The sequence below is a fragment of the Cricetulus griseus genome, chromosome 5 (assembly GCF_003668045.3).
Source record: "Cricetulus griseus strain 17A/GY chromosome 5, alternate assembly CriGri-PICRH-1.0, whole genome shotgun sequence".
NCBI lineage: Eukaryota > Metazoa > Chordata > Mammalia > Rodentia > Cricetidae > Cricetulus > Cricetulus griseus.
This window is the reverse complement of record NC_048598.1, coordinates 31,774,009-31,789,000: the sequence shown is the minus strand read 5'-3', so window position 1 is coordinate 31,789,000 and position 14,992 is coordinate 31,774,009. Positions and strand designations below refer to the sequence as shown.

The 14,992-nt window shown below is 37.8% G+C and overlaps 1 protein-coding gene and 1 non-coding gene across 7 annotated transcripts in view; one reads left to right on the top strand and one right to left on the bottom strand.

Annotated features, from left to right (window-relative positions):
* Window positions 1-14,992, bottom strand: part of Rabgap1l (RAB GTPase activating protein 1 like) — a 560,109-nt gene that overhangs the window by 35,701 nt on the left and 509,416 nt on the right. For 5 of the 6 annotated variants that reach the window (XM_035445764.1, XM_035445765.1, XM_035445763.1 and 2 more), the window contains one exon: window positions 638-730. In XM_035445764.1, the coding sequence (XP_035301655.1) occupies window positions 638-730 (93 nt within the window). Of the gene's footprint in view, window positions 1-164; window positions 452-637; window positions 731-14,992 lie in introns of those variants that run through there. The other variant, XM_035445766.1, reaches the window with a different exon arrangement.
* Window positions 14,272-14,404, top strand: LOC113833694. Its single transcript, XR_003485903.1, has one exon. It is a non-coding gene; the product is annotated as a small nucleolar RNA SNORA1 (small nucleolar RNA).

Genomic DNA, 14,992 nt, shown 5'->3' with positions numbered 1-14,992 from the left:
GCTAATTACCACTGAAAAGAGCTGTCCTTGTGATGACACAACTTTTTAAATACCCAAACTAATGAAGATACAAATAAAATAATTTTGATTCTGAAACTACACGCAAATGTCATTGTTATCTCTGATTTGTTTGTGGAAATGAAACATTGCAACAAACACATTTCTGTGCTTGATACATCTTTGTGGTTTTATTTTTCCTTCTGAGTTTGTATTTTTAACATCTGCTACAGTCAGGGACAGGTTTGCAACATCCTTGAGTCAGTCTTGGAACAGTCACATTTAAGAGTCTCTGTGGAAGTGATCATGCACAGCTAAGACAGTACTTTTTGGCATTTTCTGTTTTATTTTCCTCATTTTTGAAAGCAGAAAGCCATGTTTTCCCTTTCTCTCAGCTTCTCATGAAGATTCTCAGTACACATGCAACAGCTGGAGTTACCTATAAATACACAAACTGAAAGAAAAGAAATATTATGGTTGAATACTTGGGAGTCAGTTGAAAAGGAAGACACAGGCATAGTCAGCATGTCACTGTCTGAATGGTTCAGAGTGGAGCAGAGGGAACTGAACTCACCATACCTGCTGAATTAGGGGCAATCAAGTCCTTTGTGCCCTGGTAAGTGCCAAGCATCTCTCATACCTTGTATCTGTCCATTGGGTCTTCCTGTTGCAGCTGATTCTCTCGCATTGCCTGATATTCTTTTTCATATTTCTTCAGCTTTTTGGTTGGTACCTGCAGTATTTGGAGAACAACATGTTAGATAAGAACCTCATATTAGAAAAAAAAACATACATTTAAAGTGTCTTCCAACTATGTTTCTGGTATTCTAAAGCAGCATTTCCAACTCAAAGGTGGGGGTAAAAACCAGATTCTAGAATAGAGTCTAGTAGACTTTTCCTGTGATGGCAAGGGTAGTACACACTGCAGGCTCTGTAAGCCATACCATTGACGATATACCATTCAACTCTGCTGGGACACAAGGTGCCATAGGCAGTAGATAAACAAATGTATGTGGCTCTGTTGCAATGTTACAAAAATAATTGGTTTGTCCATGTTCTACCATAATGCTAATGTTACAACATATTTTGTGAATAAATTTAACATTATTAATTTTAGCTATCATTAGGTGTAATTTATCATACTGCAAAGTGAATATTTCTTCTTTATAAAAATAAAAACCTGAGTAACAATATCATAAGCAAAAGTGTTGTAAAGTCTGACACTGATACATGAAGATGTGAGAAGATTATGCTGAATGAAATAAAAGTGAAACAAATAATCTATTTCCTGCTAAGATTATGTCATCTTCAAAAGACAGCTGTTAAATTGGGCATAGCAGCACACTCAGGAGGCAGAGGCAGGTGGAATTCTGTGAGTCTGAGGATGGCTTGGTCTACACAGCAAGTTCCAGGCTAGCCAGGCTACACAGTGAGAGCCCGTTACAATCAAAACAAAAAGATAGTTGCTTATTTTTCTCTAAAGACCACAATCTTTCAATATTAGAATTCTAAGAATAAACACGAGATGTGGGTCACAAAACTGTTAGTAAAGAAACCAGTATCTGAATGACCACTATTTATGAATGGTAATATTTCAACAACTAGACTCTTAGCGGTCCAGCACAGTTTCTTCACTCAAAAATTGCAAATAGATTTCTACTTGGTAAAGGTTGTTAGTAGAATTAATGATGAAATAGATAATGTATCTAAAATACTGCCTGGTCTGTAGAAATTTTTAATAAAAACTTATTCAGTAAAAATTAACAAATTAGAATCTATTCTGTTCTTTGTGACTGATAAAGTCCATTTTCACTGTTGTATAATAACTATATAATTTCTTCTTTTCTTTCTAGTTGTATTTATATCTACCAGCATCTAAGCCCTATATAATTCTTTCAAACATCAAAATTCTCTTAACTCTAGACCCAAAGAAAGGGACTTGAAATGAAGAAAGTTTTATTTTGGGTTGTTTTAAAGTCTATAAACATGCTACGTATGTCTTCTCTAGGAATCAGTGAAGGCAAAGAAGATGATTATACCCTTAGCACACAGCTGACTTTTAAAAGGATTTGGCTCATCCTAAGCCTCCACAAGTTGCTTCCTGCTGAGTTCACTATATAATGTTTAGAAAATAGAAGAGCCAAAGAGAACAGAATTACTGGCATGAAGATACTTAGACTTTTCTGGGGTAACAGAAAAGTTATTGAGGATAACATCAATTCCCTGCAATCTAGCCAGAGAGTTTGTTAAATAAAGATACCAGCATTGTTCTTTCGTTCTGATTACCTTGGTATTCACCATCAGAGTACTGCAGTGATTTGCTGTTGAGCATGACAGGAATTTTTACAAAACATGGTCCAAACCCAATACACAGAGCAACCTATTCAATAACCACAGTATGAGACTTTTTTCACCCGGCTTATGGGGAAATATTTTCCAGCTAGTGAAGAAGTGAGGACATTCTCCAGGGTGTGACTGAACTGCAAAGCCACTGTTGAATCTTGTCATGAGAAACACTTATCCTTGATTGCTCCATGTCAGGAGACTTTCCTGGCACACTGTGACCAACTAGATTGAACAGAAAGGAAAGTGCCACCTGCCCACTGAGTGATATTACAGATCACTAGCCAAACAGGAGAAAGATACAAGATCCTGCACTAGCAAAACATCTTTTCTTGATTTCGATGGTGCCCTCTTTTTCTTTCAGTTTTCTATTTGTTAATCATTCATTCAGAAAATTGAAAATAGACTCTTAAGATCAAGTAGCAAATCACTGGTGCTGAGACAGCCCTGTGTCAAGGAAAAACAGGAGAGTGTTTCCAGGTTTTAAGCAGTAAACCGAGGATCAGAGGAGGGGAGTACTAAGGGAACTGTGAAGGGGAGTGGAATCCAGCAGCATTCCCAGCGGATTAGAAGTCTTCCAACATTTTTGTAGTTGGACTGCTATACCACCATGAACTAGGCTGAGCATCAGTCCCATGTGGAAGTATTTTATATATAGTTCTACAGTGGAACCATTCATCAATAACTTAAAAATAAGTTTATTCCTTGAAAATCTTCAAACTATTAACTAAGTTTTTTTTTTTTGACATGTAAAACTCAGGCTTACAGTTTATATGAAGAGGTTAATTTCAATGTGAAAAAATGAAAAGGTATTTAACACTGAATAATAATAATAATAATAATAATAGTAATAATAATATATTTTAAATGCACTAAACCCCCTCTGTAAGTGAATCCTTCCTATCTGGCTGAGACTATGATGCTTGGCTTCATCTTCTTCAGGGAAACAGAACATGTTCCCAGAGCAATGTGTTGCTAGGAAACCTTCCAAGCTTATTTATCTTGTGCTATTGGGCGATACCAAGCATTTACCTGTAATTGGAACGATGCAAAAGGGGAAAGACTAGGGGAGAGTCAGTGGGGTGGATGTCAGACTTTTGCTATGTATGAGGTAATCAGGAAAATGGAGTCTTCACATTCTGGAATTACAGTTCAGGAATATATGTTATTTTATACAAATTATAGGTTATTTTAGGGAATATGGAAATTTGTAATTTTTCGTACTGAAGACAGGAATTAAAGAAAACCTGTTCAGTATGTAGTTTTCATTACAAGAACAAAAGATCAACTAAAAATTATTAAAATTGTAAGAACCTAGTATCTCAAGTACAGGTGTTTATCCCTTAAGAAAAATCAATGTAAAGAAGATATGCACTTGGAGAATGTGTTAGCTAGCACTCTGTTGACATGCTAAATGATGCAGTGTGAAGGTTATTTCACCAGCTGAGCACCCTCTACCTTTCCAGAACTTCCTATTTGGCTGAATTTGGGGAATGAGAACAACTGACAACAAGCTTCAGTATTTAAAAATGTCACATTAAAGAATCCTGGAGATACAGCTGCTCTGCAGAGTGCTTTGCCAAGCAAAAGACCTAGAATTTAGTTTCCCAAGCTATTTTTTTATTTGAACCAAACAAACAAATAGGAAAATAAAACTGGAATCTAACCCTGGTGGGATGACAGCAGCATTCTCGGGTAACAGCATCTTCGGGTAGAACCAATGTTCAGAATCATTCATGTTAGAGACAAATGGCACAGTACTTGGTGCTGACATGGAGACGCATGCAATAAATATCCACTTACACAGAATTGGTTAAATAGAGCTGGAGGGACCTTTGGAGGCTGCCTACTCATCAACCTTTTCTTTAGGATGAAGAGCTGAGTAACTGTGGTCAAGGTCTGGAGTTCCACTTGAAGAGAGAGGGCCCTCTTGCAGCTGAAGTGCATCCCAGTATTACTGATGCTAGTGACAGTTTGTTTGTTTTTTTTGCCATATTCATACACATTTTATTTACTGCTTTTTCTCTTAATCAACTTTTAAAAAACACACACTTATTTTATAAGAAAACATTTAACTTGGAAACAGAAGTTGAGGTAGAAAAACAGCCACTCAAAACTGCCTTCAGGAGCCTTACCCCTCTGAGGAGTGGATGGGAGGGTTGGAAGCAGGTGGACATGGGGCATTAGGAGAAGGGAGGGAAGGGAACTGGGGTTGGTATGTAAAATGAAAACTAAATTTTTAAATGAAAACAAAAGGTTAAAAAAATGCCTTCGGGCTAATCCCCGAACAGTGAATGTGCTGTTTTACAGAACAGTGCAAAATGGGTTTTCAAATGCGACTAAGCCTAAGGAATCCAATTTTAGACTATTGGGGAAATCTTCTGAAATTACATGAATCATTAAAAGAGGAGATTTTTTTCTGACTTCATTGAGACGTGACTATTGCCAAAGGGCCAATCTACTGCTGCTGATGCTGCCTTTGGGAAAAAGAGAATTCCCTCAGTAAAGGAATGTGAGCAGCCTTTTCATGTTAGAAAGAGCAAGGAAATGGACCTCCACAAAGGAACATGGCCCTGACAACACCTTCATTTTTGTTCAGTGAGATCCATGTCTTCTTACAGCCTACAAATCTATATAGTACTACTCATATCCTTATAACCATTTAACTTACAGGGATTTACTAAGATGGTACTAAGAGGGAACTAAAACAATACATTACAAGTAATAATTGCCATTAGTTGTGCTATTAAATGTTTACAAACACGTCAGTCAAAAGCCTTTATATGTTTGCTAAAAGCAAGAATGGCATACATGTATGAAAATGCCAGAATTAAGTCTATTACTATGCATGCTAACTTAAAAATTGAAAAGAAGGCTGGGCATTGGTGGCGCACGCCCTTAATCCCAGCACTATCGTGAAGCAGAGGCAGGCAAATCTCTGTGAGTTCGAGGCCAGCCTGGTCTCCAGAGCGAGTGCCAGGATAGGCTCCAAAGCTATACAGAGAAACCCTGTCTTGAAAAACAAAACAAAACAAAAATTGAAAAGAGAAAGCCAACCCTCCCCTCCTCTTCTTGTAACTGACTGTTAGCATGTCAATGTGAGATAAACTATAAGTGGTTATACCTTGTGTTACAAATACGAGGATACAGAAGTAGATACAGTTATTGTCAGGTAAAGGGCATGTGGCTCCATCTGAAGTGCAAACTCAAGTGACCCCTTTGTGCTTTCTCTCTTATATCACTAATCACACCGACTGTGGTATTTCTGAAGTTGATCCTGGCCTTGCTAAGGAAGTAGGCATTATCCACAGGTATTTTCATTATGGTTTCATTGCATTACATTTTTAAAATGACCTTTCAGCCCCTCTAAACTGATAATGATGACCAGTATTTTGAAGGGCACCACACTAAATCAAATGTGCTTTTTCATTTATTCCCCAGATGATAAAGCCTAGTGGGTTATCAATTCAAAAATCACTGACGAACCTTTATTAACTCCATTGCTAGCATAATGCTTTCATCTGCCACTTACTGATGAGAGTAAGTCATAATCCACTGTTATCAGGAAATAAAAGAGTCTAATAAGTTAAAGCAGAATCGGGTGGTAGGACAGTGATCTCTAATAACAGGAGAGGAGAAAGCAGTCATTACCCAGTTGTCTTGCTTTTCCTTCACACCAATCACCTTAGCCTAGTCAGAGATACTGGAGACAAAGACAGCAAAAGAATACAGCTTGAGTATTCCTTACAGGAAATGTGTAGTCCAAGGAATGCTTTAGATTTTGTAATCTGAAATATTTGCAAATATGTAATGAAGTACATTAGAAATGGGGTCCAAGTATAATTACTAAATTTACTTATCTTTCTTATATATCTTATATAATGGATAGAAGGTGATTTAAACAATTTTCGTGCATGTGTAGTGTTTTGTGAGCATGTGTGTGTGTGATTGAGAATGTGTGCACTTGTGCATGTTCTCATGAAGGCCAGAGGAGGCTATCAGGTGTCTTGTTCTGTCACTTTCAGGCTTTATTCCTTTGAGATGGGGTCTTTTAGTGAACCTGGACTTAGGCTAGTGGACAGACCACTAGGCATCCTCCTGTCTCCACTCCCCATGGTGCTAATGTGGTACACAACCATGACCAGCTGTAACTTGAGCTTTTAGAAACCAAATAAACACACAAAGACTTATATTAATCAGCAGGTCAGTAACTAGGGCTTCATACTGGCTAGCTCCGTCCTAATTATTCACCCATTTCTATCAATCTGTGTATTGCCACAAGGCTGAGGCTTACCTGGTAATACCCAGCATGGTGTTACTACTCCGGTAGCTCCTGCCTACCTCTCCCAGAATTCTTCTCATCTCCAAGTCCCACCTATCTTCCTGCCTCATTGGCCAAACAGTGTTTTATTCATCAACCAATAAGAGAAACATATACAGAAGGCCATCCCCCATCAACCAGCTTTTAAGTGGGTGTTAAGATCCTGATTCAGACAGGCAGATCTTTATAAGTTCAAGGCCATACTAGTCTACAAAGTGAGTTCCAGGACAGCCACAGCAGGGCTGTTACACACACACACACACACACACACACACACACACACACACACACACACAAACCCTGAAAAACCAAAATCAAAATCAAAACAAACAAGCAAACAAAAAAGGAGCCTAATTACTCAGGAACTCGGATCCTCATGTTTTCACAGCTAGTGCACTTACACACTGAACTCTCTATACGTAAATCCTGTTCTTACGTTGTGACTGAGACCTGCTGTATGAAATCAGGTACGGGATTTTCTATTTCTTGCAGTACTCAAAATGCTTCAGGTTAGGAATGTTTAATATGCATACTCAACTTTCTCCATTGCCCACATTCTACTCTCTCACTCTCAGTTAAAGAATGTATTTCTTGGGCTGGGCAGACGATCCAGTGGGTAAAGTGCTTGTTGCATAAGCATGGGAATTGAGCCTGTATGACTGAAACTTACTTCAAAAAACAAAAACAGAAACAAAAACAAAAACAAAAAATCAACAGAGAAGAAGTAAAAGCCAGGTGTGGTGCCCAGCATCCCAGAACTGGGAGGTGGAGATAAGAGGGTCCAGGGGACCTTCCAAGACAGCCAGTGCAGTCAATCAGTGAGCTCCAGGTTCAGTGAGACACACAATCTCAAAAAATAAAGCAGAGAGCATCAGATGAGACATCTGAGGTCAACATGTGATCTCCATATGCACACACATGCATGTGGGTACTTACACTGGGCTACAAAAAAAAAGAGTATATTTCTCATTTTTAGGTGTAATCAAATAATTTGAATGTCATTGTTTTATATTAATTTCAAATAAACTTGCCGTAATAGTCTTGATCTTACTAATCAAATATCAGTTGTTACATTATTTTGTCTTTTGCTTTATTATCTATTTTAAATACTTAGTAATGCTTGAACTTCACCTTCATTATGGCTCTTATAAATTATATTACAGTTTATTTATTGTGTGTATTCATGCATGCACATGTGTGCCACAGTATACATATTGTCAGAGGATTAAATGTGGGAGCTGGTTCTCTCCTTCCACCATATGTGGGTCCCAAGGATCAAATTCAAGTTGTTAGGCTTTACGGCAAACACCTTTACCCACCAAGTCATTCTCCAGCCCAAATTTCTGAGTCATTAGCTGGCCCAAATTTTATTTACATTATTTTGAATTAAATATATTTTTAAGGCCAGGAAGATGGCCCAGTGGGTAAAAGTGCATGTGTAAGCCTGGTAATGTAGGTTGAACTCCCAGAGGCCACATGAAGAACTGACTCTATAAGGCAGTTCCCTGACTTCCACATCAGAGTGGTGGTGGCACACACACTAACATCTCACAATTCAAAAAATTTAAATATCTATTTCTCTTATAAATGTGATCTAGTCAGGTTTCCTTATAAATAAATGCATTCAATCTTTGCCTATTCAGGAGTTCAAGATCTTAACCACAGATCTTAAATTTGGACTAGTTACAAGTAAGACAGCAGAATTCTTATTTATTATTATTATGTTTACGGGTGTTTTGCCTGCATGTACTTCTGTCCATCATATATGTGCCTGGTTCTCTCTGAGTCCTGTAAGGGTATAGGATCTTCTGGAACTCTACGTTTTCGCTGGCAATCCAACCTGGGTCAACTAGTACTCTCTCCAGAGCCATCTCTCTAGCCCCAACAACAGAATTCTTAAGTAATAAAAAATGCATCTGCTATATTAACTTAAAGACAACTTATTAACAGAGAAAAAAACAACATGGAGATTTCAGCCTGGTACATACTGCATAAATGGCATGATCTTTTGTTTATATGGGCTTTATGGAATAATATATCTGTTTTAAAACTGATGTTAGGAATTTTAAGTAGGCCTTGCCCACACTAGGCAAGTGTTCTTCCTCTGTGTTACATGTCAAACCCAGTAGGATGAATTTTGTTTGTGCATACTCCACTCAACCCCCTGGTTCCATTAATCTCACTTAGGAAAATTAGCAATATCCTCTTCTCACTGTAACAATCAACGGGCTGGCAGGTTTGAGGGATCTGCACTGAAAATTACTTAGCTAGCCTACCAATAAATAAAGGATGACTACAAGGTTTTCAGTATGGCATTGGTATATTCTGGTTTCTGCTTCCTTCTGTTGGTATTGGTGTGTGTGTTGGTGTGAGATAGGGCTCACCATGTAACCCAGGCTGTGTTCAAACTCACTATGTGACCAAGGATGGTCTTGACCCTTGAGATTCTAGGGTGCTGGAATTATACATGAGTGCTACCACACTCTGCTTTTTCCTTCTGCCTTTGAAAATTATTTCTATCATGTTTATTTATTTTGAGAAAGAGAGAGAGATGGAGGAGGAAGGCAAGGTGAATATATGAGGAATTGGTTCTTCCTTCCATCATGAGGGTCCTTTTCGATCAAAAGTCATTAGACTTGGTGGCAAATGCCTTTAAATGCTGAACAACCATGCTAGCTGCCTGCTCAGTTGTTTTTGGTCTACATTAACTAGCATAAAAATGTATGGAATTATTTCAGGTCAAAAAGTTTCTTGACAGCATTAGAGTGATAACTTAGAAATGCCAGCACTTAATCCTCTTAAGGACTCCGAGGAAAGTTATTCAGAATTTACAAATGAGAAAAATGAAGAGAGGTAGCATGAGGTTATGCAGTTGTTGAACAGTCAGAAGTGGGCAGACAGTAGTCCTCAGCAGCCTACCCTCTTTAACTTTCCTCTGACATAAGGCAGGGCTACTTAGCAGGCTGAAGGACTGGACAGAAGGCCACACACATGTCTAATTACCACAGTCAACAGATGATCAAAAGATACAAGGCAGATCAAGAGGAATTTTGTGGTGTGAAAGGCAGTGAGGGAGCAGCACCCAGTGAGGAGGGGTCTCACTGTGCTTGCTTTGGAACCATTCCTTCTCCAATGAGAAGATGCCACTTCTCTTGTGCTCAAAAGCAACATGTATGCAAAAGATGGTGAGATAAATCCATGCTTAGTAAATTAAATTAAAAAGCCAATATGGCCCTATCTTAGCCACTATTCTATTACTTTAAAGAGATATATGACCAAGGCAACTCATATGAAGGAAAACATTTAATTAGGGGCTTGCTTCAGTTTTGGAGGATGAATCTGTTATCATCATGGCAGATAACATAGTAGGAATATGGTGGCTCACATGGCATCAGAATATCAGCTGAGAGCTACATTCTGACCCACAGGCAGAGACAGAGGGTAACTCACAGGGCCTGACATGGGCTTTTGAAACCTCAAAGCCCACTTCCAGTGATAAACTTCCTTTAAAGCCACACTTTGTAATCCTTTTAAACAGTTCTATTCTCTTGTGAGTAAGCATTCAATCATATGAGCCTATGGAAACCATTTTCATTCAAACCACCACAGACCTAGGTTAATATTCTTCAAAGCAAATGTTTTTGGTAGTCATAAGCCTAAGTGCTAAAAAATTGATGTAACAGCGCAAAGCTACTAACCATTACCTGCTGCTTTGTACACACCAGCTCATTTCTTAGGATGAATATAAACCATTCCATTTGTATATTAATTACTGGATAAAGAGAATAGCCATAAAATACAGTCACAGTCTTCGGAAATTTTAAGTGTGACTTGCAAGAATTTATCCATCTAGATATTAAGTGGGTCAGGGGTAATCATATTTGCAACAGATTGTAAACTGAAGGACTGGAGAGGAAATGGACAGGAGCCAAGAGGTGTCCAAGAAGAGCTCTTGTCTCAGGGGTTTCTCCTTGGCCCTCTTCATACTAGATAGCAACACAAACTACTTTGACTCTGAGCTTTTAACAATAAGAGAAAGGGGACATTAGTCAATGATATTTTATTCATAAAATTAAGAAAAAAATGAACAAACATCAGAGCCTGTAACAGACTGCTAGACAACTTCTAATACTTCAGGATCACAATAATGTAAGAGGGTAGAGAAAAGGAATGCACTCATTTCTTCTATAACTCTAACTCATAAAACAACAGTAATCGACTTGCTAAGTGTCCTCCTCTTCCATTCATAGTAACAACCTATGGCACTGAACTTGCTTCCATTTCTTCTGACATGTCTGGTTTCCTAATTACTCATACCTAATGATACATACCTGTGACAAGCTCCCTGACTCATTAATGATTAACTGTATGTGAACCATTTGGGAGTGTTCACTGCTTTTTCCAGGACATAGCCTACTCATCAAGGTGTCTATAGAAGCTCCTGAAATACTGATTTCAACTTCCTTTGCCCTGTTTAAATAGAAGCTGTCTAGTCCTGAGGCTACGGCAGCTTTGGGAGATGTACATTTTATACAATCTGCTGCTTACCTATCCATTTCTAATCATTTTCCTGTCATCTTAGATTCAGCAAACTATTTTTGTGGAACTCATTGGCACTTCTAATATAAGACTTTCTTATCAATAAATAATGTCTGGAAGCAAAGGAATTTTTTTTCACTAACTACATGTTGAAAATGTCCAGATTTATAGTTTATGGTTGTGCAGGCTAGTTTCATGTCAACTTGATACAAGTTAGAGTCATCTGAAATGAGGGAACCTCAATTGGGAAAATACCTCCATAAAAGTGTAGGGCATTTTCTTAATTAGTGATTAATAGGGGAGGGCCCATTCCACTGTGGGTGGTGTCTTCCCTGGGCTGGTAGTCCTGGGTTCTATAAGAAAGCAGGCTGAACAAGCTATGATGAGAAAACCAGTAAGCAACACCCCTCCATAGTCTTTGTATCAGCTCCTGCCTCCAGGTTCCTGTCCTTTCCTGTTTCTGACTTCCTTCAATGATGAACAGTTATATACAAGTGTAAGCCAAACAAATCACTTCCTCTTCAAGTTGCTTTGGTCATAGTGTTTCATCACAGCACTAGGATCACCAACTAAGATATTGGTTTAGAACTTTCACTGCATTTAACCACATATCCAAAAGCTAAATGTCTACACATGTTATTTGCAGGGTTCCCATTTGAGAAATTTGAGACCTGTACTCATTCCCCACCTCTATTCTCAGCATGCTTTTCTTCCATTGCTCATCTACCATCTGGAAGTTCTTGTCAGTCACCCAGAGTGACCCTTGACTTCCTCCCCCACTAGTATTCAAATATGTGATAACTTATGTTTGCTTCCCACTTTGAGCTTCATTGACATGACCCTGCCTGGTTCAACTCCTTGTTCCTCCTATCAGGGCTACAGTATAATTTCCAAACTAGTTTTGGTGTCCTGGAACTCTTCTAGAGATGTTTTCACTGTAATTTTTTTCAGAAGCAAATAAGTCATTATGCTTCCTACAATTTTCAATTGCCTCCCACTACACTTAACAAAAATACTTGGCAAGGGCATGCTGGTCCACTGAATTCTGATCTGTATTTTCATGTCATATTTTGCAAAAGAACAGAAGGTGATCATGATACTTTGTCCTGTGCATTTTCTACCCCATGTTTAAACATATCTATATTAGTGCTCATTTTATTATAGTAGAGGAGCATAATTTATTATAAAATGAATATATACACTGAAAGTATAGAGTAAAATTAATTTTTTACTGACAAGGATTTCAGTCAAAGAGTTTAGAGACAAACAATTTTTGCTTTAGCCATACTGGATATTTTGTTATGTTTAAAAATATCTAGTGTGTGTGTGTGTGTGTGTGTGTGTGTGTGTGTGTGTGTGTGTGTATGACTAACTGAGCTATTCAACTCAAGGATGGATACACAGTTATTTTAACTTCTGATCAGAAGATAATGCACCTCATATCCTTGCCAATATATGGCATAAGTGAGGAATTTAATTCTGGGAGAAACTTGTTTAAAATTCCATATAGTTTTAAGAGGAGGCAAGCTGAAACAATATATTTTCTTCCTTTCACACTCTTCTGAATTAAAAAAAAAAAACACCCACAGCATAAATAACTCAAGAGATTTATAACTTAAAACAAATCACCTTAAGTTCTTGGGATCCATCAGCACTGAGATGGAACAGCTTTTGAAGCCGGCTTGTTCCTTTAGAATGCTCTTCTTTATGTATTATTTCCTACACTCATTTCTTTATGTTCTCACTGTATCCTGTACCCTGTACTGATTTATAGAAATAGTTCTGGGATCTTTTCTTCACTCCCAGGAGGCAATAGTTGCTGTGGAATTTTTATTGTTTTTTAAATCTCTTTTTTGGATTCTTTGCACTTACAAGAGAGGAAGAAGCCAGTTGGCCTGCTTTTAAATTAAGCAATAAAAATTCCGTGACTATATTGCTACTCTCATCTGGAGCTAAATTATTAAAATTCTAATTCTTTTTTACTTTGCAAAAGTTAAGAAGCAGTAATATCTTAAGTTGGTAGTCTATACCAAATGTTTTGATTTCTTTTATAGGAGAAGTACTCAAAATCTACAATAACTTCTCAGGTAAAATTCCATCTTTAAAGGACTTTTAGTTGAGAAATTTATCATTTAAAAATTTAGTAAAGTGTTTGGAGAGTAACAGAATGACTATCAAGTTCTAGAAATTAATATTACAAGATAGTTTATATTGCATTAAATTTGAATACATGTTGTATGGTACTGGTTAATTCTAGGAATTAGATTAACCAAAAACAGTTCCAGAACTGGACTAGAGGAATACAGTATAGCTGGGCATCACAAGTAAGCTGATCAAGTGTATCTGAAACTAGAGAGTGAGAAGAGAGCAAGAATGAGCAGGGAATCAAAGGGGACACTGTTTTCTATTCGAATCCAACACTACAAGCACTGTGACAGCACTGTACTAACTGTAAATAAATAAAAGATGCTAAGAAATCTAAAGTAGCATTCTATGTCAGCCATTATTGGCAACTGGATCAAGAAGAAATCTATCTCTTGTTCAAAATATTTACAAGTAGGCTGAAGGCTAGAGATGTTTACACTATGAGAAACTTAACTGAGGATAAGATATAAGACAATATATACAATTTTACTCTACCAGGCTGACAAAGATAACAGTTGAAAAGAACAATGAGTAACCTTTACTGGCTCCATCTACCTTTAAAGGAAGTAGGACTGGCAAAGTCATCACCGGCAGTACTATTAAACTGTACCAAGACAATAATACTGCTGTTTTTATGCAACAACTTCTTAAGGTTTGGGTTAAGTTTTTGTTGTTGTTGCTGCTGCTGCTGCTGCTGAAGCTGTGTTTTTGTTTTATTTGTTTTTTTTTTTTAAGAGTCTATGCAACCTTGGCTGGTCTGAAACTTGCTATATCGATCAATTCTCTAATCTCTGCCTTTCAAAAACAAAATTATAAACACACACACACACACACACACACACACACACACACACACACACACACACACACACAAAGCTTTTTAACATGGGAAAAATTTATTCTCATATCTCTATTAAAAAATTAGCAGCCTCATTCTTCATAAGAATGGGCACTGTCAATCAGCGTCCAGAACTGGTTAATGTGGCTAAGTTGAGACAATGGACATGTTTCCATCATAGTAGATATGTTACAGTGGTGACAATGAGACCTGTAACATTTGCAAACAAAACAAACATACAAAACCCCAAAAAAACAACAACAAAATTATCCATGCTAGTTATGGGGGCATACACCAGTAATCCTAGAACCAGTGAGGAGGATCACTGAGAATTCTAGGCCAGCAAGGACTCCATCACAAATATCAAGTCAATTGGGCACTGTTTTAAAAACAAAGAAACAACAATGGCAAAAAGCACACCCTCCAACCATCTATCCACTGACTCATTACACCAGCATTTACTGCCTGTCAACTACACTGTAGGCCTAGTCTTCCCAGTAATTGCACAATTAAAATATATACTGTATTGTTTATAGTGTTAGTACAGTGCTCTGGGGGAGGAGTAAGGGTGGAGGGATAGTGCACGGGTCTACTTTTGACTCTTCTGAGGAATGGTAATGAAAGTGAATTCAGAGTAAGCCAGCTAGTGACAAGCAGGCAGGAAGAATATCCAGGTATGGGGACAATTAACACAGATGGGAGAGGCCACATAGTTACCAACGCCATGTAGGATGAAGATCTAGCCCTTTGTTCAAAAACTAAGGATACAAGATAGAGCAGTAAACCAAGTGTGGAGGCCCACTGTAGCT